A 25,225-nucleotide genomic window follows, 5' to 3' on the forward strand; every position below is an offset into this window, starting at 1 on the left:
TTTCCTTGAGGGGTGTAGTTTCCCCAAATAGGGTGCCATGTGGGGTGTTTTTTGCTGTTCTGGCACGATGGGGTCTTCCTAAAAGAGGCATGCCTCCAAAAACCATTTCAGTAAAATTCACTTTCCAAAAGCCCAATGTCGCTCCTTCCCTTCCTCTAGTGCATCCGCAGATCACTTTACATCCACATATGAGGTATTTCCTTACTCGAGAGAAATGGGGTTTCAAATTTTGGGGGACATTTTCACCTATTACCCCTTGTGAAAATGGACAATTTAGGTAATATCAGCATTTTAGTGAAAACATTAAAATTTTTCATTTTCCGTCCAACTTCAATGCAAAGTCGTCAAACATCTGTGGGGTGTTAAGGCTCACTGGACCCCTTGTTACATTCCTTCAGGGATGTAGTTTCCCAAATAGTTGCCATGTGGGGTGTTTTTCACTGTTCTGGCACCATGGGGGCTTCCTAAATGTGACATGCCTCGCAAAAACCATTTCCGCAAAACTCGCTTTCCAAAAGCCCAAAGTTGCTCCTTCCCTTCTGAACCCTCTAGTGCACCCACATAGCACTTTACATCCACATATGATATATTTCCTTACTCAGGAGAAATGGGGTTTCAAATCTGGGGGGACATTTTCACCTATTTCCCCCTGTGAAAATGAAAATTTTGGGTTAACATAAGCATTTTAGTGAAAAAAAAAAACATTTTTCATTATCATGTCCAATTTTATTGAAAATTTGTCAAACACCTGTGGGGTGTTAAGGCTCACTTTACAACTTGTTGCATTCCTTGAGGGGTGTAGTTTCCCAAATTGTATACCATGTGGAGTGTTTTTCGCTGTTCTGGCACCATAGGGGCTTCCTAAATGTGACATATTGGAAAATTGCTGCTTAACTTGAAGCCCTTTGATGTCTTCAAAAAGTAAAAAGATGTCAACTTTATGATGTCAACATAAAGTAGACATATTGTATATGTGAATTAATATATAATTTATTTGGTATGTCTATTTTCCTTACAAGCAGAGAGCTTCAAAGTTATAAAAATACTACATTTTCAAATTTTTCATGAAATTTTTCAAGAAAATTTACCACTAACAAAGTAGAATTTGTCACGAAAAAACTGTTTCAGAATCAAATTCATAAGTACAAGCATCCCAGAGTCATCAATGCTTAAAGTGACAGTGGTCAGGTCCTTAGGGTCAAAATTGGCTTGGTCCCCATGGGTTTAAAGGTGTACTCTGCCCTAGACATCTTATCCCCTATCCAAAGGATAGGTGATAAGATGTTTGATCACGGGGGTCCCGCTGCTGGGGACCCCCGCAATCTCTCCTGCAGCCCCACGAGTCAACACTGCACGGAACTAAGTTTGCGCCGTGCATGATGACTCATGATACAGGAGCCATAGTATTGCGACGTCACGCCCCTCCCCCTCAATGCAAGTCTATGGGAGGTTACGTGACAGGGCATATTGCGAGTCATCACGCATGGATGACAATGCCACTTAAATGACACGCATTATATGAAAAGGCCACTTAAAGATGGAAGTACCAGGTCTGGACATGTTTGCTATTGGCCTTCCTAACAACTTTGATGCTCCCAAGACCGATTGGTACAGGCCAAATGCCATCATAGGATCTACTATACTTTCAACTTCACAATATGGAATCAATAGATTAGGCGTAGTGGAGTGCACATAATGTTGTCTGTCAATGCTGCATTGCATAGGTTTGAGAATATCCTTCAAGCGGAATGTTCTTGAACTCATGAATTTCCACTTGGGCACCACATGAATGATATACCCTAGGGACTCTCTATCTGGCTGGTGGCATTGTGTCTACACTGAGTTTATAAATTATTACCATACTTTGTAAAAGGGTCATGCATCTTTATTGGAAACATCCTAAAGTCCTCTCAAAAGGCACAGAACCATAAAATAAATGTTTATAAGAAGATCATTTTCACGAATTTCTGCAAATTGCAGAAATTAGTGAAAATGATATTCTTATAAAAATGCACATGGAGTAAAGTATTTTGAAAAGCTCGAAGTAATGTATTATGTCGTTTACTAATCTTTGCTTAAGAGTATGTTTTTCTGTTTAACCATTGTCCTGTTTCATTAGATAATAGTTGCAGGTAAGGATCTATTTTTGCATGGCTGTTCTGCAGACTAAATTGCTAAACATTACATGAACAAAATAAAAAATGTAATACTAAAGAAAGTCTTATTTGTTTATAGCTAAAATACACATATATAGATATGATATGGTTGGAAAACAATACAGTAGCATTATACAACCGTTATTTATAAAAACAAATAATAAACATTAAAAAACATAACACATATCTTGGTCATAACCTAACATGTTAAGACTTGGTTTACAAGCCAGTTTTATCATGGCAGGAGGACCACATAGTAAGATGATGACATCATCAGCAGGTGGTGGTAGATGCTCTTGGATCATCTTGGAGTCAATAAATCCCTTGCTGTATTTCCACTCTGGACACCAGCATAGAAACAGAGGAAAACGGTATATTAATAAATGAGCAGTATTAGATTTTGTCAGACAAAGTTTGGTGGGTCGTTATTGAGTGTATAGTAATGATTATATTAGATTTTAGTCCATTTTGTAACTGACCCATCACTCTAACGTGATGTGTAAAAAAAAAAAATCTACAGTAAACTTAAAACAGTAAGTTATACAGGGTGGGACATTTATATGGATACACCTTAAAAAAATGGGAGTGGTTGGTGATATTAACTTCCTGTTTGTGGCACATTAGTATATGTGAGGGGGAAACTTTTCAAGATGGGTGGTGACCATGGCGGCCATTTTGAAGTCGGCCATTTTGAATCCAACTTTTGTTTTTTCAATAGGAAGAGGGTCATGTGACACATCAAACTTATTGGGAATTTCACAAGAAAAACAATGATGTACTTGGTTTTAACGTAACTTTATTCTTTCATGAGTTATTTACAAGTTTCTGACCACTTATAAAATGTGTTCAATGTGCTGCACATTGTGTTGGACTGTCAATGCAACCCTCTTCTCCCACTCTTCACATACTGATAGCAACACCGTAGGAGAAATGCTAGCACAGGCTTCCAGTATCCGTAGTTTCAGGTGCTGCAGAATGGGCAAAACAAAAATTGGAACAGGACCCTCAGTTTACGCAGAAGATTTTGTTCAGTGATGAGGCAAACTTTTATGTGAATGGTGAAGTTAACAAACAAAACCACCGCTATTGGTATGACACTAACCCACATTGGATAGATCCCTCCAAGACTGTTGGAACACAAAAATTTATGGTATGTTGTGGTATATGGGGTACAAAGATAGTGGGGCCATTCTTCATCAATGGAAACCTCAAGGCCACTGGATATGTGAAATTGCTACATGATGATGTGTTTCCCTCTTTATGCACTGAAGCTGGCACGTTCCCTGAGTTTTTCCAGCAAGATGGTGCACCACCACATTATGGGTGTCAGGTCCGAGCATTCCTAGATGAACAGTTTCCTGGAAAGTGGATTGGTCATCGTGGGCCAGTTGAATGGCCCCCAAGGTCTCCCGATCTGACCCCCTTAGACTTTTATCTTTGGGGTCATCTGAAGGCAATTGTCTATGCGGTGAAGATACAAGATGTGCAGCACCTGAAACTACGGATACTGGAAGCCTGTGCTAGCATTTCTCCTGCGGTGTTGCTATCAGTGTGTGAAGAGTGGAAGAAGAGGGTTGCTTTGACAATCCAACACAATGGGCAGCACATTGAACACATTTTATAAGTAGTCAGAAACTTGTAAATAACTCATGAAGGAATAAAGTTACGTTAAAACCAAGCACATAATTGTTTTTCTTGTGAACTTCCAAATAAGTTTGATGTGTCACATGACCCTCTTCCTATTGAAAAAACAAAAGTTGGATTCAAAATGGCCGACTTCAAAATGGCCGCCATGGTCACCACCCATCTTAAAAAGTTTCCCCCCTCACATATACTAATGTGCCACAAACAGGAAGTTAATATCACCAACCATTCCCATTTTATTAAGGTGTATCCATATAAATGGCCCACCCTGTATATTGGGTAATAGTATAATGAAAATGCAGTAAATAACAAACATAAAGCTACAAAATTGGTATAACTAAATGCAATATTTAATAAATATTGTTGAGAAACATAGAGTAAACCACATTTAAAAAATACAAGCAAACTAATGCATAGGGACTTTAAAAAATTGTAGGTGAAAGTTGCTAGCTGATTTCTCCATTTTTATATACACTACACAAGTGTTGGTAAATGCCCCCCTTATTTAAGTACTTATTTAATGGTTATATTAATGGCCATGAATGGTCTTGTCTAGCATTACAAGTGTTTTCCAGGAATTATCCATGTTTAATTGATCTATGTCTGATCGGCATGGTGCCCACAACCAGAACTCCCTCCTGATGCTCTTTGAGTGAACTCCGGCACATACACAATGAACGGGGCCAAGTCCCACTCAGCTCCCATTCGATTTATTGGAAGAGGAGCTGCAGTAACCTAGTCCCACAACTACACAATGTATGGTGCACATCTTCTGGCCACATTCATAGTGTATGTGTTAAAGAGGTACTCCACCCCGTAAACATCTTAGATGTCTGATCACGGGAATCTGGCCATTGGAACCCTGTGTGACCTCCAGTGTAGCACCCCAGTCAACCTGTGCATGGAGCGAACTCCACTCTGTGTCTGATGAAGGGCGACCACAGCCATCATGCCCCCTCCATTCATGTCTATAGGAGAAGCATGACAGCTATGTATTAATGGTCATGCCCCCTCCAATAGACATGAATGGAGGTGGTGTGGCATGATGTCACAAACATGGAAGCTCCAAGCTTCCGTGTTCAGAATGCCGCAGTGCCCTATCCTTTGGATAGAGGATAAGATGTCTAGACGCGGAGTACCCCTTTAAAGCCATGGCTTGCCTGAACAGCTAATTGGAAGGGGTGCAAGGTGTCGGTACTCCGCCAATCAGACATTGATGGCCTATCCTGAGGAAGGGTCATCAATGTATAATGGTGTAAACATGCTGTTTTTACACACACACACACACACACACACACACACACACACACACACACACACACATATATATGTCTAATTCTATGTATAATTTTTCATAACTAGGTCCTTACCTTCTGAAGCACTATCCACAGTGAACCAAAGCTTAAAGCGTTCTGAATACTCATTCTGTAGCTCCATAAGAGCATTACATAGGATGATATCTTCTTCTGACTAAAAGGAGAAATAGTTTTAGATTTTTCTCTTTTTACACATTATCTGTTTGCTGTTCTTTTTTGTTGTAACTTTATTTACATGGTTGTCAATGATAACATAAAGGTTAACCATACAACACTTAGCCAATGAGGGAAACACAATTAGAGGATGTTCACACAGCTTTTTTTTCTTTTGTATTAAAGATACAAATAACTAATGTGACTCAAATAAAAATGTTTGTACATTATCTTGTGAGTCTGGCTTTGTGACACAAACTCAAACAAATACAAGTAAATTATTAAAGAGAAATTGACAGCTTGTTCACCCGTACTAAACCCAATTATATTGGGTTATAGTGAAGACAAATTGCTTAAAAAAGAGGGGTTACTCACATTTGTTGGTGAAATATTTCCTGAGCTCTGGCTGTTTATATTTCCATTTACTATTGCACAGCTTTGCGAAATGGAGCCGGGGATCCGAACTCCCCTGCCTCAAAAATATTCCCAGCCCACCCCAGTAATGAATATTTAAACGTCATCACTCTCATGTCACTAGGACGTGAGAGCCTGCAGTGGGAGAGGCATTAGCACCTGCACTCTACTTAATGTCTCAGCCATTTGAATATTCAAAACGGGGGACCTTTGGGGTGTCACTAGGATAGGAATGCATAGTAGAAGTATGGTGCATTATGGGGAGGGGGTGTGTGGGGGGGGGGAAGGGGGCAGTAATGGCACGGGAAGATGGAAAAAGGTGTTCCTTTTTTTTTTTATTAGGTTAATATGTCTATGCTTAAATTGTTAGTTTGGAACGTGCGAGGCATGTCCGATAGAATTAAAAAGTGTGCAATCTTTGATTATATTCGGAGGTGCCTTCCTGCGATCATATGTTTAGTCGAGACCCATAGGTCAAGAGATGAGCAGATACTACCAAGGAAGTGGGCCAAAGAAGAATACCATTCCAGACTCTCTTCGTACTCCGTGGGAGTATCAGTATATGTCCATAGGAAGGTACCATTCGAAACAAAAAATGCAAAGGTAGACAAGTATGGTCGATACGTATTTCTTTATGGAATGTGGGAAAATAGGGCCATTATTTTGGCCTTTGTTTATATTCCCCCACCTTTTAGAGTGGATGTTCTGAGGGACCTCGTGAGTTAAAGTGAAAGTATTATGCGGCATTATGGATAGTTGGAGATTTGAATAATGTAATGGACCCTAGTATGGACAGATACAAACTAGGTAGGAATGTAGGGGGGAGTGAAACAGCATTGGCGAGGTACTGTGGAGAGATGAATTGGGTTGATGGGTGGCGGAAATTATATCCAGGAGTAAGACAGTACTCATGCTTTAGTACTTCCTATAACACTGCTTCCCGAATTGACCTATGCCTTTGTGATAAGAATGCGATGACCTGGACCAGTAGGGTGCAGTATAGAGCTAAAACCCTATCGGACCATTGCCCAGTAGTGGTGGAAATTGGAGGTAAGGCAATGGGTGGGAAAAGGTTGGGCTTTCGGCTCAACCCCCACTGGATAGAATTAGTGGGAGACCAGGACTGGTTTAGACAGGAAATAGAGGCATTCTGGGAGATTAATCATAAGTCAGCGAATCCTCAGGTAGTGTGGGATACCATGAAGGCATACTTGAGGGGCCTATATATAGGGCGAATTAATAAAAAGAAAAAGGAATTTGTACAGGAAGAATCAACACTGAATAGTAAAGTGGCAACATTAGAAGCAGGGATAGATGAGGATAGTGGGGGGGGACGGCTGTTAGAATTGAAGGCAGCCCAAGAGGAGTACAAAGAATATCTACTTAAAAAGGCACAAAATAAACTATTCTTTAGTGGGCAATTTAAGTTTTTTGATAAAGGGAGACCAAATAAGACATTGTCAAGATTACTTAAAAATCAAGGTGAGGAATGTGGTATTATGGCTCTGAGGAGGGAGGATGGCAGCATAACCACAGAAACAGAAGAATGTAGTGGAATTTTTGAGGGGAATTAATATTCCAAGTCTGACAGAGGATGCCAGGGATTCCTTGGATGACCCAATCTCCCTCCAGGAATTGGAGGAAGTATTGGTATCAATTCAAGGGAATACATCCCCTGGGTCCGATGGTATTCCATTCCAGATATATAGGATATATTCAACCCTGCTACTTCCAAAACTGCTGGGTATCATTAATGAATCCTGGAGGGGGAGGGGTGTTCTCCCTAAATCAATGTGTGAGGCTAATATCAGACTCATTAGGAAAAAAGATAAAGATCCTTTGAATCTGGGTTCATATCGCCCTATCTCCGTGCTTAATACGGATATAAAGATAATAGGGAAAGTATTGGCAAGGAGATTAGATAAAGTGGTGGAGGTAGTGGTGGGGAACGACCAGGGAGGATTTAGGTCAGGAAGAACGGTCCACGACAATATCCACCAGGTGTATGAGGCAATCCAGAGTGGATCCCGGGGCCCCCGCTCCATTCTGTCACTGGATGCTACTAAAGCTTTTGACAGGGTGGAGTGGGAATACCTTTGGGAAGTTTTGAAGAGGGTGGGGCCGAGACTTTTGAGTTATATTCAGTTATTGTATACTAATCCGGAGGCGAGTGTAGTGGTGGATGGAATCCCCTCCTACCCATTCAAACTAAGTAGGGGAACAAGGCAGGGCTGCCCCCTCTCACCCTCTTTATTTTTAATTTATATTGAACCCCTAGCGGCTTGGATAAGAGATAACAATGTCTATGAGGGATTTGGAGTAAACGGAGAAATGAATAAGATCTTATTATTTGCAGATGATATCCTCCTTTTTGTAACTAACCCACAAGAAAAAATACATCGTATCATTAAGCAGTTCGAGGTATTTGCACCTCTATCTGGGTTGGAGATAAACTGGAGTAAATCTACTATGCTCCCCCTGGATGAAGATATGGGGGAGATGGCGGGAAGACTATCCGTGCTAAAAAAAACCGAATGTTTCCCCTATTTGGGAGTAAAAATAGCAGCCACAAATGATAGGTTTGTGATTAACAATATATGCCCCTTATTAAATAGCCTCTAGAGAGTAGAAGTATGGATTAAAATGCCTTTCTCGATGTCAGAAAGGATGGCGATAGTAAAAATGGTGGTCCTCCCACATATCCTTTTTTTCCTTAGTGCCTCGCCAATGTGGATCGGCAAGGGCTGGTTCCGGAAGATAGAAGTGATACTGGGCAGATTGTTATGGGGAAGAAAAAGGGTCCGTTTGAAGTACAGATATTTTATGGCCCCTGGAGATAGGGGGGGATTGGATATGCCCAACTTTCTTGTTTATTACCTGGCCGCGCAGTTGGTACGAGTCGTGAATTGGAGGAATTCTAGATATCTGGAGAAGATTGTAGTAGACAAGGAGAAAGAGAATATATATGAGGTGTTGGAATTAGATGATTATGAAGGGAATGGTTCAAATAACACGACGCTACTGCACAAATACAGAAAAGTATGGGAAAGATTAAAGGAAGAATTACATATAGAAAATAGTTTTGGGTTCACACCCTTATGGGGTAACAGCAAATTTAAAGAATTGGTGGACTGTGAGTCAACTTTTTGGGATAGTAAGGGTATAAAACGATTGGAACAAATATTTGATAAAGGACAACTTTTTTCATTTGAGCACATAAAAAGGGGGTATGACATTAGTGACAATGATTGGCTGTATTACTGGCAGGTTAGCCATGCAGTCCATAACACGATAGAAAAGGAGGTATATATAGCACAGAAACACAATTTGATAGAAGCACTAACCCAAATAGAACACTTTTAAAAAAAAGGAATATCAATTTTGTATAAGAAATTAAATAAGATTATTGGAGTAAGGGGGACCAATAGAATTAAAGAAAAATGGTCTGGGATAGTGGGTACTGTGTCTGAAGAAGAGTGGGACATTATGGCCCAAAATATAAGTAAGGTTTCTCGTAATATGGAACATAAAATTACAAAATTTAAGATACTACACAGGACCCACTATTCCGCGCTTCATTTATATAGGATAGGGGTGAAAAGTACGTCACAGTGTGTTAAATGTGGTTTGGAAGAAGCGGATTATTTACATAGCTTTTGGTCGTGTGAGAAGATATCTGTTTTCTGGGAATCTGTAATAAAAGAGGTAGAAAGTAAAATCCCTGTGAAGGTACCTCGTACGATAGAGTTTATACTGCTGGGAGCTATTGGTAAGATGGGGAAATTTGAGTGTCTGCTACATCGGATTTTGTTCTTCGCCAGACTGACCATACTAAGAAATTGGATATCCCCTGCAGATAGAGGAATGGAAGGAAGGGTTAAAAATCATGAAAGATAAGGAGTTTAGATGGATGAGGAGTAAGAAGGGCCAAAGAGAATGTAGAAAAATTTGGAATGTGTGGTTGACTTAAACATAAACAATTATTTACTAAAAATGTAAATTTTTTTTTTTTTACTTTTGTAAACAAGTATAAGTATGGCTATTTGGCCTTTTGTCTTTTTTTCTTTTCTTGATTGGTGACGTTGTTATATCTGAATGGTACAATGTATTTTTGTAAATTTTTATTATTTAAATAAAGGAAAATATAAAATGGACTGCAGCTACGTATTACAGCTATTGCCCAACTCCTGATCATTTGGACACACTTGCTGTGGGTAAAAGTTTGTGTAAATAGGGAGAAAAAATGATTGCATAGTCTTATTGCATAGTCTCATTGCTATTACAGTAAAGAACCCCTGTCTGTGCTGATGTACAATCTTTCTTGTAGACCAGTGTTTCCCAACTTTAGTTGGCTCTGGCACCCTGCAGAAAAAAATAGCTAAACAATTAGCAATGTGCAATACCTTTATATTTGTTGGCTATGCAGATTACAGTGTGTCTTTATGCAGCGACTTACAGGTAATGTTTTCTCTGTTTAAAGTTGTTCACTTTCCCTTTTCTTCTCCACACTTTTCCAGCATTGCCCTTCCCTTTTCCCCACCAAACAGTGCCAAACAGTAATTAATCTGCACAGTAAAGTAGGTGCGTAAGTGGGTTGGTGGAGAGGTCATTTGGGGAGGGGTAGGTACGTCCCACAATCCTATTGGGTTGAAAGGTTGCTCCAGTCCCTCCTGTAGGTAACTTGCCAACTGTATGTATGACCCTCCTGTAGGTAGCTTGCCACCTGTGTGTAGGACCCTCCTGTAAGTAGCTTGCCCCTTGTGGGTAGGACCCTCCTGTAGGTAGTTTACCACCTGTATGTATGACCCTCCTGTAGCTGTAGGTAGCTTGGCCCCTGTAGGTAGCTTGCCCCCTATATATAGGACCCTACTGGGGGTAGTTTGCCCTATGTATGTAGGACCCACCTGTGATTTGCTAGGTAGGTAGACAGGTAAGTGGTAAGTTTGCTAGGTAGGCAAGCAGGTCCCATCCCTGACCCCATACCCTCCAAACCTGTAGCAACCACCTAGATGCATTACTAAAGGCCATCTCTCACTTGTGGGAGAGAGGTGGCTGTTAGTAATATATGCAGGGGTGGGCATACAAATGTGCTGCTGAGCCAACTTACCAAGAGCAGTCAGCAAAATAGAGGGTTCTCTCTGGCGGGAAGCGTCCGAAGTTATGGGTGGGATTTTCTTCAGTGACGCTTCTTGCCCTAGTCCTTTCAGGAGAAAGTGTCAGCATCATAACATGAACATCCCGGAGATTTAAGACTCCATTTTTCTTCTGGAATGTCGCAGCATCCCTGGCAGGGTCTTACGGCACCTCAGGGTGCCACCTCAACCTGGTTGGGAATCACTGACTAAGGGAAAAGGTGACTTTTTATTTATTAAGCTAAGTGGATTTATTTATTTATGAGTTAAGCTAAGTGAGCCTTCCCAGAACAGTTTTTTCCAGGTATGTCCGAATGTAGGTAGATCCCACTTTATGTAGTAAATTTCCCCCATCAGGCAGATAAATCCACACATTGGGCAGGTATGATCTCGCCCAATTAGACAGGTATGTCTTCCCCATTAGGCAGATATTACATCCATTAGGCAGGTATTCAAGTAGGCAGGTAGTCACCCCAGTGGGCAGGTAGTCCCCCCCCCATTGGTAGGTAGTCCCCTCCCCGATAGCCAGGTAGCCGCCACCCCAGCAGGCAGGAAGTTTCCACCATAGGCAGGTAGTTCTCTCTATTAGGTAGGTAGTCCCCCTTTAGTCAATCACTAATGACAAGTGACATAACCACACACCTGCATCAGAGAAGAGGTCATGATGTGTTCCTTGTGTAGGCTGCAGCTTGAAGCTGCCTGCGGCCTACACCCACAGCTTTCAACTGTATGTATATGTCAAGTACACTGTCTCTATGGTAGGTACACCACTGCTTGACCCAGTTTTTACCACTATGCCAATAATATCTATGTCTTCCATGGTCAGCTATGCTGGAAAGCATTTGAGTATGCTCACTTGAGCTGATAGAGTCTGGACAAAACAAGCAGTTGATAACTTCTCTATTTGTTTTCCTCCTCAACATCAACATATTCTGATACCTATAGCTTTTTTTTTCTTTTATAGCCTTCCCATTTTGTTAATACTTGCACCCAAGGGCGTAGCTAGAATCCTGTGGGCCCTAGGTCCAATTGTAGAACATAAATTGTAGGTCGAATTGTAGAACAAAAAAAAATATACCAATATAATACAGTAAAAATATAATACTGTAAAAAGCAATATAATACAGTAAACAAAAAGTCAAATAATATCACCACACCATGACCCTTACCACTCACACCACAGCACACCATTACTGTTACGCCGAGCGCTCCGGGTCCCCGCTCCTCCCCGGAGCGCTCGCTTCACTCTCCCCGCGGCAGCGCTCCGGTCACGTCCTCTGACCCGGGGCGCTGCGATTCCGCTGCCAGCCGGGATGCGATTCGCGATGCGGGTAGCGCCCGCTCGCGATGCGCACCCCGGCTCCCCTACCTGACTCGCTCCCCGTCTGTTCTGTCCCGGCGCGCGCGGCCCCGCTCCCTAGGGCGCGCGCGCGCCGGGTCTCTGCGATTTAAAGGGCCACTGCGCCGCTGATTGGCGCAGTGGTCCCAATTAGTGTGTTCACCTGTGCACTTCCCTATATCACCTCACTTCCCCTGCACTCCCTTGCCGGATCTTGTTGCCTTAGTGCCAGTGAAAGCGTTCCTTGTGTGTTCCTTGCCTGTGTTTCCAGACCTTCTGCCGTTGCCCCTGACTACGATCCTTGCTGCCTGCCCCGACCTTCTGCTACGTCCGACCTTGCTTTTGCCTACTCCCTTGTACCGCGCCTATCTTCAGCAGCCAGAGAGGTGAGCCGTTGCTAGTGGATACGACCTGGTCACTACCGCCGCAGCAAGACCATCCCGCTTTGCGGCGGGCTCTGGTGAAAACCAGTAGTGGCTTAGAACCGGTCCACTAGCACGGTCCACGCCAATCCCTCTCTGGCACAGAGGATCCACTACCTGCCAGCCGGCATCGTGACAGTAGATCCGGCCATGGATCCCGCTGAAGTTCCTCTGCCAGTTGTCGCTGACCTCACCACGGTGGTCGCCCAGCAGTCACAACAGATAGCGCAACAAGGCCAACAGCTGTCTCAACTGACCGTTATGCTACAACAGTTACTACCACAGCTTCAGCAGTCATCTCCTCCGCCAGCTCCTGCACCTCCTCCGCAGCGAGTGGCCGCTCCTGGGATACGCTTATCCTTGCCGGATAAATTTGATGGGGACTCTAAGTTTTGCCGTGGCTTTCTTTCCCAATGTTCCCTGCATCTGGAGATGATGTCGGACCTGTTTCCCACTGAAAGGTCTAAGGTGGCTTTCGTAGTCAGCCTTCTGTCCGGAAAAGCCCTGTCATGGGCCACACCGCTCTGGGACCGCAATGACCCCGTCACTGCCTCTGTACACTCCTTCTTCTCGGAAATCCGAAGTGTCTTTGAGGAACCTGCCCGAGCCTCTTCTGCTGAGACTGCCCTGTTGAACCTGGTCCAGGGTAATTCTTCCGTTGGCGAGTATGCCGTACAATTCCGTACTCTCGCTTCAGAATTGTCCTGGAATAATGAGGCCCTCTGCGCGACCTTCAAAAAAGGCCTATCCAGCAACATTAAAGATGTTCTGGCCGCACGAGAAATTCCTGCTAATCTACATGAACTTATTCACCTAGCCACTCGCATTGACATGCGTTTTTCCGAAAGGCGTCAGGAACTCCGCCAAGATATGGACTCTGTTCGCACGAGGCGTTTCTCCTCCTCGGCTCCTCTCTCCTCTGGTCCCCTGCAATCTGTTCCTGTGCCTCCCGCCGTGGAGGCTATGCAGGTCGACCGGTCTCGCCTGACACCTCAAGAGAGGACACGACGCCGTATGGAGAACCTCTGCCTGTACTGTGCTAGTACCGAACACTTCCTAAGAGATTGTCCTATCCGTCCTCCCCGCCTGGAAAGACGTACGCTGACTCCGCACAAAGGTGAGACAGTCCTTGATGTCTACTCTGCTTCTCCACGTCTTACTGTGCCTGTGCGGATGTCTGCCTCTGCCTTCTCCTTCTCTACAGTGGCCTTCTTGGACTCAGGATCTGCAGGAAATTTTATTTTGGCCTCTCTCGTCAACAGGTTCAACATCCCGGTGACCAGTCTCGCCAGACCCCTCTACATCAATTGTGTAAATAATGAAAGATTGGACTGTACCATACGTTTCCGCACGGAGCCCCTTCTTATGAGCATCGGATCTCATCATGAGAGGATTGAACTTTTGGTCCTCCCCAATTGCACCTCGGAAATTCTCCTTGGACTTCCCTGGCTTCAACTTCATTCCCCTACCCTGGATTGGTCCACTGGGGAGATCAAGAGTTGGGGGTCCTCTTGTTCCAAGAACTGTCTAAAACCGGTTCCCAGTAACCCTTGCCGTAACTCTGTGGTTCCTCCAGTAACCGGTCTCCCTAAGGCCTATATGGACTTCGCGGATGTTTTCTGCAAAAAACAAGCCGAGACTCTACCTCCTCACAGGCCTTATGATTGCCCTATCGACCTCCTCCCGGGCACTACTCCACCCCGGGGCAGAATTTATCCTCTCTCTGCCCCAGAGACTCTTGCCATGTCCGAATACGTCCAGGAGAATCTAAAAAAGGGCTTTATCCGTAAATCCTCCTCTCCTGCCGGAGCCGGATTTTTCTTTGTGTCCAAAAAAGATGGCTCCCTACGTCCTTGCATTGACTACCGCGGTCTTAATAAAATCACGGTTAAGAACCGCTACCCCTTACCCCTCATCTCTGAACTCTTTGATCGCCTCCAAGGTGCCCACATCTTCACTAAATTGGACTTAAGAGGCGCCTATAACCTCATCCGCATCAGAGAGGGGGACGAGTGGAAAACGGCATTTAACACCAGAGATGGACACTTTGAGTATCTGGTCATGCCCTTTGGACTGTGCAACGCCCCTGCCGTCTTCCAAGACTTTGTCAATGAAATTTTTCGTGATCTGTTATACTCCTGTGTTGTTGTATATCTGGACGATATCCTAATTTTTTCTGCCAATCTAGAAGAACACCGCCAGCATGTCCGTATGGTTCTTCAGAGACTTCGTGACAACCAACTCTATGCCAAAATTGAGAAATGTCTGTTTGAATGCCAATCTCTTCCTTTTCTAGGATATTTGGTCTCTGGCCAGGGACTACAGATGGATCCAGACAAACTCTCTGCCGTCTTAGATTGGCCACGCCCCTCCGGACTCCGTGCTATCCAACGCTTTTTGGGGTTCGCCAATTATTACAGGCAATTTATTCCACATTTTTCTACCATTGTGGCTCCTATCGTGGCTTTAACCAAAAAAAATGCTGATCCCAAGTCCTGGCCTCCTCAAGCAGAAGACGCCTTTAAACGACTCAAGTCTGCCTTTTCTTCGGCTCCCGTCCTCTCCAGACCTGACCCTTCCAAACCCTTCCTATTGGAGGTTGATGCCTCCTCAGTGGGAGCTGGAGCTGTTCTTCTACAAAAAAATTCTTCCGGGCATGCTGTCACTTGTGGTTTTTTCTCTAGGACCTTCTCTCCAGCGGAGAGGAACTACTCCATCGGGGATCGAGAGCTTCTAGCCATTAAATTAGCACTTGAGGAATGGAGGCATCTGCTGGAGGGATCAAGTTCTCCTGTTATTATCTACACCGACCACAAGAACCTCTCCTACCTCCAGTCTGCCCAACGGCTGAATCCTCGCCAGGCCCGGTGGTCTCTGTTCTTTGCCCGATTTAATTTTGAGATTCACTTTCGTCCTGCCGATAAGAACATTAGGGCCGATGCTCTCTCTCGTTCCTCGGATGCCTCAGAACTTGAACTCTCTCCGCAACACATCATTCCACCTGACTGCCTGATCTCCACTTCTCCTGCCTCCATCAGGCAGACTCCTCCAGGAAAGACCTTTGTTTCTCCTCGCCAACGCCTCGGAATCCTCAAATGGGGTCACTCCTCCCATCTCGCAGGTCATGCGGGTATCAAGAAATCTGTGCAACTCATCTCCCGCTTCTATTGGTGGCCGACTCTGAAGACGGATGTTGTGGACTTTGTGCGAGCCTGCACTATCTGTGCCCGGGATAAGACTCCTCGCCAGAAGCCCGCTGGTTTTCTTCATCCTCTGCCTGTCCCCGAACAGCCTTGGTCTCTGATTGGTATGGATTTTATTACTGATTTACCCCCTTCCCGTGGCAACACTGTTATTTGGGTGGTCGTTGATCGATTCTCCAAAATGGCACATTTCATCCCTCTTCCTGGTCTTCCTTCTGCGCCTCAGTTGGCTAAACAATTTTTTGTACACATTTTTCGTCTTCACGGGTTGCCTACGCAGATTGTCTCGGATAGAGGCGTCCAATTCGTGTCTAAATTCTGGAGGGCTCTCTGTAAACAACTCAAGATTAAATTAAATTTTTCTTCTGCATATCATCCCCAGTCCAATGGACAAGTAGAAAGGATTAACCAGATCTTGGGTGATTATTTGCGACATTTTGTTTCCTCCCGCCAGGATGACTGGGCAGATCTCCTCCCATGGGCCGAATTCTCGTATAACTTCAGGGTCTCTGAGTCTTCCTCCAAGTCCCCATTTTTCGTGGTGTACGGCCGTCACCCTCTTCCCCCCCTCCCTACTCCCTTGCCCTCTGGTCTGCCCGCTGTGGATGAAATTTCTCGTGACCTTTCCATCATATGGAGAGAGACCCAAAATTCTCTCTTACAGGCTTCATCACGCATGAAGAAGTTCGCGGATAAGAAAAGAAGAGCTCCCCCCGTTTTTTCCCCTGGAGACAAGGTATGGCTCTCCGCTAAATATGTCCGCTTCCGTGTCCCTAGCTACAAGTTGGGACCACGCTATCTTGGTCCTTTCAAAATTTTGTGTCAAATTAATCCTGTCTCTTATAAACTTCTTCTTCCTCCCTCTCTTCGTATCCCTAATGCCTTTCACGTCTCTCTTCTCAAACCACTCATCCTCAACCGTTTTTCTCCCAAATCTGTTCCTCCTACTCCTGTTTCTGGCTCCTCGGACATCTTCTCGGTCAAAGAAATTTTAGCTGCCAAAAAGGTCAGAGGGAAAAATTTTTTTTTAGTGGACTGGGAGGGTTGTGGTCCTGAAGAGAGATCCTGGGAACCTGAGGACAACATCCTAGACAAAAGTCTGCTCCTCAGGTTCTCAGGCTCTAAGAAGAGGGGGAGACCCAAGGGGGGGGGTACTGTTACGCCGAGCGCTCCGGGTCCCCGCTCCTCCCCGGAGCGCTCGCTTCACTCTCCCCGCGGCAGCGCTCCGGTCACGTCCTCTGACCCGGGGCGCTGCGATTCCGCTGCCAGCCGGGATGCGATTCGCGATGCGGGTAGCGCCCGCTCGCGATGCGCACCCCGGCTCCCCTACCTGACTCGCTCCCCGTCTGTTCTGTCCCGGCGCGCGCGGCCCCGCTCCCTAGGGCGCGCGCGCGCCGGGTCTCTGCGATTTAAAGGGCCACTGCGCCGCTGATTGGCGCAGTGGTCCCAATTAGTGTGTTCACCTGTGCACTTCCCTATATCACCTCACTTCCCCTGCACTCCCTTGCCGGATCTTGTTGCCTTAGTGCCAGTGAAAGCGTTCCTTGTGTGTTCCTTGCCTGTGTTTCCAGACCTTCTGCCGTTGCCCCTGACTACGATCCTTGCTGCCTGCCCCGACCTTCTGCTACGTCCGACCTTGCTTTTGCCTACTCCCTTGTACCGCGCCTATCTTCAGCAGCCAGAGAGGTGAGCCGTTGCTAGTGGATACGACCTGGTCACTACCGCCGCAGCAAGACCATCCCGCTTTGCGGCGGGCTCTGGTGAAAACCAGTAGTGGCTTAGAACCGGTCCACTAGCACGGTCCACGCCAATCCCTCTCTGGCACAGAGGATCCACTACCTGCCAGCCGGCATCGTGACAATTACCATTACCACCCACATTATCACCACACAGTGACTTCATAATACACTGTTACCAAATAAAACTGTTTTTCCATGATCACTACAATTATTTCTAATACTACCATACTTTTACTGAGTAAAGAAACCACTACATTAATACCAGTATTCCCCTGTCTTCATGCTAGCCTCCACATAAAAAGTTAGATCATTGAAGCCACTGAAAAAGAAACAGTTAAAGGGAATCTGTCAGCTCTACCATTGAATAGCTGTTAAGTTATAAAAGCAAACTGAACCTTTCCTGGAGCTTATGGTGGTTGCCATACTTATAAAAATCATCTTTTTTTTCTCAGCTAAGTGTCAAGGAGGCAGAGCCAAGCTGCTCAAGTGCTGCAGACTGAAATGCTTCCTTGCTCACCCAGACCTTCCAGTCCTACTTAACCAACCTACAGGGCTCTGTACATCAATCAAGGAAGGGCTTGGGGGAGAGGACAAGTCAGGAGATTTGCCAAGTTGTGAAACTTGAACAGCTCAGCTCCACCTCCTTGACACTTGACTGAGAAATTATAAGGCAATTTTACAAATTTGGCAACCCCCATCAGCTCCAGCAAAGGTACTATTTGTTTTTATACCCTAACAGCTACCCAATAGTATCTGCAGTTCATAGCAAACAGAGCTGACAGATTCCACTTAAAGGGGTTATCCAGCAAAACTGTACCCAGGCTGTCTGATAAAAAAACAAACAAAACTCTCTTGCTCCTCTGTAGCCTCTGTTATCATGACGCCTGGTCTCTACCTCACACCACTGCCAGGGGCGGCAGACAAAACATCACTTTGCTGCTTAGCCAATCACTGGCTGAGGTGATATACTAATTTAGCCAGTGATTAGCTGAAGCGCAATGTGAAGTACAGTTTTTATTTTATTTTATCAGACAACCTGGGTATGTTTCAATCCAGAATAGAAATGTGCATGGAAAGTGCAAAGAAGAAGTGCTATGAGAACATCTTTAGGGTCAGAGTACCAAACTATTCTTCTGTTATAATTATAGTCACAGATATTTTATTATAGCCTAGCAAAAAACATTACATAAGTGATGGAAGGGAAAAGTTTTGGGTTTCTCCATAGCAACTATTCAGGTCACAGGTCCACTTAAAAGCAATGGTTGCATACCCAGGGTTTAATACGATATTAAGTGGTTTTAAAGATATCTCAAAATCAGTCATCTGACCATTGGGGGGGGGGGGGGGGGGGGTGGATGGGCAGTATAGAATCATTATTATGTTACAGCTTGGGCTTACTGGACAATGTTTTGTTACTCTGATGGGCTAGTCCAATGTTGTTGGTTACTCTTGGCTTTTATCACAGCTTGGTTTTCATTTTACCAAAGATCAAGAAAGAAAAGCTGAGCTCTACTTGGTTGCTTTTGGCAACTAAGTGTTCATTTTTTAATTATTTAGAAAAATAAGAGCACATGTCACTCACCTTATTGGCAAACAGTAAAACACATTTGGTTTCATCTTCCGGGTCATGTAGAATAGTTTGGATCAGCTGAAGCATTGGGGTAAGGCCTAGAAAACATAAACATACACACTGTTCAGCCATAACATGTAAACCACCTGCCTAATATTGTGTAGGTCCCATCCAGGCCACCAAAATAGCCTGATCCAATAAGGTATGGACTGTACTGTGGCATCCTGTGTGTCAAATGAACATCCACATGAATGTTAGAATCCAAGTTTTCTCAGGAGAACATTGCCCAAAGCATTTCACTGCTTCCATCAGCTTGCTTTCTTCCGATAATACATTCTGGTGCCATCTTTACTCCAGAGACAGGGGCAGACTGACAACTCTCAGGGCCCTCGGACCAACTAAAGCAAGGGCCCCCTGTGAGACTCCACCCTGGCCACACCTCTACCATGTCCCTATTCCACCCAAATCCCTCCTCATGCCCCACCCCTACACACAAAATAAAATTGTATATATATATATATATATATATATATATATATATATATATATATATATATAAACATAGGTAGGATAAGGTAAGATAATTTTCCATGACCAGTAAAACCAGTATACAAGGAGGAAATATGTAACATCCCACAATGACTGGATAATACCGCCATACTGTCTTGAATAAAACCACTATACACAGACTAGTATTCCCACATACAGTACCCATATAGCGGTAGATACCAGCTGTACACAGGATCAGCAGTACCATATACAGTGGGGGAAAGAAAGTATATTGTGCAAGTTCTTCCACTTAACTACTTAACCCCCAATGGACCAAGCCCATTTTCACCTTAAGGACCAGAGCATTTTTGCACATCTGACCACTGTCACTTTAAGCATTAATAACTCTGGGATGCTTTTACTTATGAATTCAATACCGGATTGTTTTTTGTGACATATTCTACTTTAAAATAATGGTAAATTTTCGTTGATACTTGCATCATTTCTTGATGAAAATTAAACAATTAGAAAATTTAGCATTTTTCCAACTTCAAAGCTCTCTGCTTGTAAGGAAAATAGACATACCAAATAAATTATTTATTGATTCGCATATATAATATGTCTACTTTATGTTTGCATCATACAGTTGACATGTTTTTACTTTTGGAAGACACCAGAGGGCTTCAAAGTTCAGCAGCAATTTTCCAATTTCTCAGAAAATTTTCAAAATCTGAATTTTTCAGGGACCAGTTCAGTTTTGAAGTGGATTTGAGGGGCCTTCATATTAGAAATACCCCATAAATGACCCAATTATAAAAACTATACCCCTCAAAGTATTCAAAATGACATTCAGAAAGTTTGTTAACCCTTTAGGTGTTTCACAGGAATAGCAGCAAAGTAAAGGAGTTTTAGAATTTTTACAAGGGGTAAAAGGAGAAAAAGCCCCACAAAATTTGTAACCAAATTTCTCTCGAGTAAGGAAATACCTCATATGTGGATGTAAAGTGCTCTGCGGATGCACTAGAGGACTCAGAAGGGAAAGAGCGACAATGGGATTTTGGAGAGTGAATTTTGCTGAAATGGTTTTTGGGGGGCATGTCGCATTTAGGAAGCCCCCATGGTGCCAGAACAGCAAAAAACAAACAAAAAAAAAAAAAAAACATGGCACACTATTTTGGAGACTATACCCCTCAAGGAACATAACAAGGGGTACAGTGAGAATTAATACCCCGCAGGTGTTTGACGGCTTTTCATTAAACTGGGATGTGTAAATGAAAAAAAAAAAATGTTTCACTAAAATGCTTTTCCCCCAAATTTTTCATTTTTACAAGGGGTAGTAGGGGAAAATGCACCCCAAAATTTGTAACCCTATTCCTTCTGAGTATGGAAACACCCCATATGTGGATGTTAAGTGCTCTGCGAGTGCACTACAATGCTCAGAAGAGAAGGAGCCACATTTGGCTTTTGGAAAGCAAATTTTGCAGAAATGGTTTTTGGGTGGCATGCCACATTTAGGAAGCCCCTATGGTGCCAGAACAGCAAAAACAACCCCACATTGCGCACTATTTTGAAAACTACACCCCTCAAGGAATGTGACAAGGGGTTCAGTGAGCCTAAACACCCCACAGGTGTTTGACGACTTTTCATTAAAGTGGGATGTGTAAATGGAAAACATTTTTTTTTCACAAAAATGCTGGTTTTTCCCCAAATTTTTCATTTTTACAAGGGGTGCCCACCACAAAAAAATTTTGTAACCCTATTCCTTCTGAGTATGGAAATACCCCATTTGTAGATATTTAGTGCTCTGCAAGTGTGTTACAATGCTCAGATGAGAAGGAGCCACATTTGACTTTTGGAAAGCAAATTTTGCTGAAATGGTTTTTGGGGGGCATGTCGCATTTAGGAAGCCCCTATGGTGCCAGAACAGCAGAAAGCTGTGACACCATTTTGGAAACTACACCCCTCAAGGAACCTAACAAGGGGTGCAGTTATCATTTATCCCCAAACAGTATCAGGGTCTAAATGTCATTGTACCCCTTCTTACATTCCTTGAGGGGTGTAGTTTCCAAAATGTGGTTACATGTGGGGGGGTTTCCACTGTCCTGGCACAATGGGGGCTTTGCAAACACACCATGCTCCCAACCTCCATTCCAGCCAAATCCACTCTCCAAAAAGACTGATGGCACTCACTCCATTATGAGCTCTGCAGTGTTCCCGCACATCACTTTACATGCGCATATGGGGTATTCCCATACTCAAGAAAAGTTGTGTTACAAAATTTGGGGGCCTTTCCCCCCACTTATCCCTTGTGAAAATAAAAAAGTGTAGGGCTACACCAACATGTTAGTGTAAAAAATAAAAAAAATGATTTTCACGGCTCATTGTTCCAAAAAATCTGTCAGACACTTGTAGGGTCCAAATGCTCACGGCACCCCTTGTTACATTCCTTGAGGGGTGCAGTTTTCAAAATGGGGTCACTTGTCGGTTATCTTATTTAAGTTTTTATGTCTGAACCTCTGCAACTAACAACCATTGTGGTACAAATCACCAGTTTAGGCTTCTAATGTGCACGGTGCTCCCTCACTCCTGAGCCTTGCCATGCACCCGCAAAGCCCTTTACGTCTACATATGGGGTATTTCCATACTCTGAAAACATTACGTTACAAATTTTGGGTGTCTTTTCCCCTATTACCTCTTGATGAAATGAAAAAAATGGGGCTACATTAGCATGTAAGTGTAAAAAAAAAAAAACATTTTTTTTACACTAATATGTTGGTGTAGCCCCAAGGTTTTCATTTTCAGAAGGGGTCAAAGCTCCCCCTAAATTGTAAAGCAATTTCTCCAAAGGACAGAAATACCCCATATGTGGCCCTAAACTGTTGCCAGGGAAATGCAACAGGGCTCAAGAGTGAGAGAGCTCCATGCACATTTGAGGCCTAAATTAGTCATTTGCACAGCGGCGGCTGATAGTTTCAGAGTTTTACTTACTGCAGTGTTTTGGTACACCGCTTGTAAGTAAATTTCCCCCGATTGTAGTGTTTCCCAACCTGGGTGCCTCCAGCTGTTGCAAAACTGTGACTCCCAGCATGCTGGGAGTTGTAGTTTTGCAACAGCTGGAGGCAGCCTGGTTGGGAAACACTGCCCTTCTGTGTTGATCCAGAGGAAGGCAAAAAATAACCTTATGAGGCGGATGTCAATTTGCCCCATACCAGGGGAAAAAATTCCTTCCCGACTTCAAATATGGCAATCAGAATAAATCCCTGAATCAACGTTCTTGGGACTTTTTGGGGATTATTACAACCAGGGACTGAAAAGTCCCTGTGTTGCCAATGCATCGGAAAAGGTCTGTACATAGCCATGGTCCCAAGCTCATGTACAGCGTCACCAACACATTGGAAAAGAACAAACACACTGTACAACACCGCATGGCTCGTGTACAAAGCGCAGTTAATGTGGGTAAGGATAAAAAGGGGTTATATCGTAAATGTAATACTCCATAGACATATGATAGGCCTTGAAGCATTCTTTGATGCAGAGGCCTGGTTTTTCAGGACAGGTGTCACACTGGAAAGTGGTGTCCTTTCTTATCCCTTTTTTAAGACAGACTTTGCATCTTTTCTGGGACCGTCCCTTCTTTCCAGTGTGGGGGACCTCTCCTGGAAAATTTTGCTGTCAATGTGTGATGTCAGTGTGATGGTGCAAGGTGTAAAGCCACCAAACCTCTGGGTATCCACTACTAGTCCCAGCAAGTCACCAAATTAACCCTTTGATGAACGTGTTTCACCAGAGCTTCCTTCAGAAAGGTGAGCTCCTATATTTAGAGATCAAAGACCAGAGCTGATTAATTAAACATTTAATCTGAAAAAAGGTATCACAATGTTACGTATAAAACATACAAATGACATACAGGTGCAAAAATATATAAAAGAGTTCAGCAAGACAAGTGCAGAAAGCAAAAAGAAAAGTCCTTACAGCATAATGGTATAGCAGTCCTTGTGAGTGAGAGTCCAGCTGTATCTTAGGATGTCTTGTCAGCTTTTGCCACAGGTTTGAACAAAGGTTTGTCCAGCATCTCAGTTTTATAGTGGCTTTTTAGGAGGGAAAACTTCATTACCCCCTTCCCTCTAATCCAACCAGGTGGGGGAAATCTCTGTTCGGGTCCCTTAACTCATTTTGATTTTATGATGGGACCAGAGACATCTCATATCCGACTGCTACAAAGGATTTTGACTTCAAAAGTTTAACACAGGCAGACAGACCCCCCAATAAAACTGGAATCCACAAAAACAAATACACAGTCTGAATGAACACTCACCCATGCCATAGATTATACATTATACACAAATACAATCATAATACACATGTAGTATACCATAATCAGGTCTTGGGCCTGACAGTTGCCCTGGTACAAAACGGGGGCCTACAGTTCCAGAGGTACTTGGGCCCGCTCCTTCCCAGTCTCCAAAGATCAGGGCCTTGATCACTACCTCCTGGAACTTCCTTTTGGGGGATGTCGGCCTCTGCAAATGTATTAGTGAAATGATCTATGACTGGCCTGATTTTGAATTTCGGGACTGGCACGTTGCCTTTTCAACATAATGTAAACATTTGAGGATGGCCTCAAAGAGCGCCCGTGGCATGGCCATACGGTAGAGTGGGGTATTATACAGAACATCCCCACTCCAGTATTGCCTAATGGTCGGCTTTTTGACTAAGCCCATATGCAGCATGAGGGCCTAAAATGTCCTCATCTCAGCTGCATTGATGGGAGCCCATCTATAGGGCCTTGCCAAAAAATAATAGGGGTGCTGGGTCACAAACTGTTTGGCGTACAAGTTTGCTTGGGCCACCATCAAAAAGTCCATTTCAGTGAGGCATCTGGTGTCAATTTAGATTCCTGGGCGGCCAGCAATCAGTGGCGCATAATCGTCCGGAACTGGGGTCCAGACAGGGTCACTTGTACGATTGACAGGGAACACTGTACAAGGGACAGAGCTACTAGTCTGGGGGACAGGGCTACTAGTTTGGGGGGCCTCTACCGACATTGCCTTGTGGCGCACGCACCACCGCCTTCTAGTGGGCTCATCATTAGTGAATGATGAGGAAGAGGAAGAAAAGCTGGGATCTTCCTCTTCCCCATCACTGACTGATTTGGCATCAGAGGCAAGCATGGCGTATGCCTCCTCTACCGAAAACACCCTACTGGCCATTAACAATTTTTTTTTTTGGGGGGGTAGGGACAGGGACAGGGATTGTAATTGTGTGTGTGTGAAAATGTAGTGTTTTTACATACTTAAAAAAAAACCCTGCACAAAACAGAAAGAAAAATATAGGGGCAGGCTTCATCAGCAAAACACACTGATGGGTCATATAGGGGCAGGCTTCATCAGCTATACCCACAGAGCAGTGCTGCTCCAGAACCCAGGAACTGTCCCTGCCTGTACTACAGCTCATCCTCACTCACCAACGATAAGTCACTGGAAGCAGCCGCCGCGCACTTCCTGCAGGTCTGTAGATGCTTCACATGCCGCTCCCGCCGCACACTAGACCCGGCTGCAGCCGCTGCAGAACTCCGCTCACTGCCTGGACTCGAGTGAGCAGGCAAAGTGGGGGAATGAGTTTTCAAAGTTGTTAGACTGTGCTGCCAT

The 25,225-nt window shown here is 44.0% G+C and overlaps 1 protein-coding gene across 2 annotated transcripts in view; it reads right to left on the bottom strand.

The window, feature by feature from the left end:
- Positions 1 to 1,256: 1,256 nt before the first annotated feature.
- Positions 1,257 to 25,225, bottom strand: part of LOC130356274 (NADH-cytochrome b5 reductase 3) — a 147,695-nt gene continuing 123,726 nt past the window's right edge. For both annotated transcript variants that reach the window (XM_056557541.1, XM_056557542.1), the window contains exons 7-9: positions 19,101 to 19,186; positions 5,171 to 5,270; positions 1,257 to 2,496 (exon numbers count right to left, since the gene is read on the bottom strand). In XM_056557541.1, coding sequence (XP_056413516.1) covers positions 2,324 to 2,496; positions 5,171 to 5,270; positions 19,101 to 19,186 — 359 coding nt within the window. In that variant the 3' untranslated portion in view covers positions 1,257 to 2,323. The remainder of the gene's footprint in view (positions 2,497 to 5,170; positions 5,271 to 19,100; positions 19,187 to 25,225) is intronic.

The sequence above is a fragment of the Hyla sarda genome, chromosome 2, assembly GCF_029499605.1.
Source record: "Hyla sarda isolate aHylSar1 chromosome 2, aHylSar1.hap1, whole genome shotgun sequence".
Classification (NCBI taxonomy): Eukaryota; Metazoa; Chordata; class Amphibia; order Anura; family Hylidae; genus Hyla; species Hyla sarda.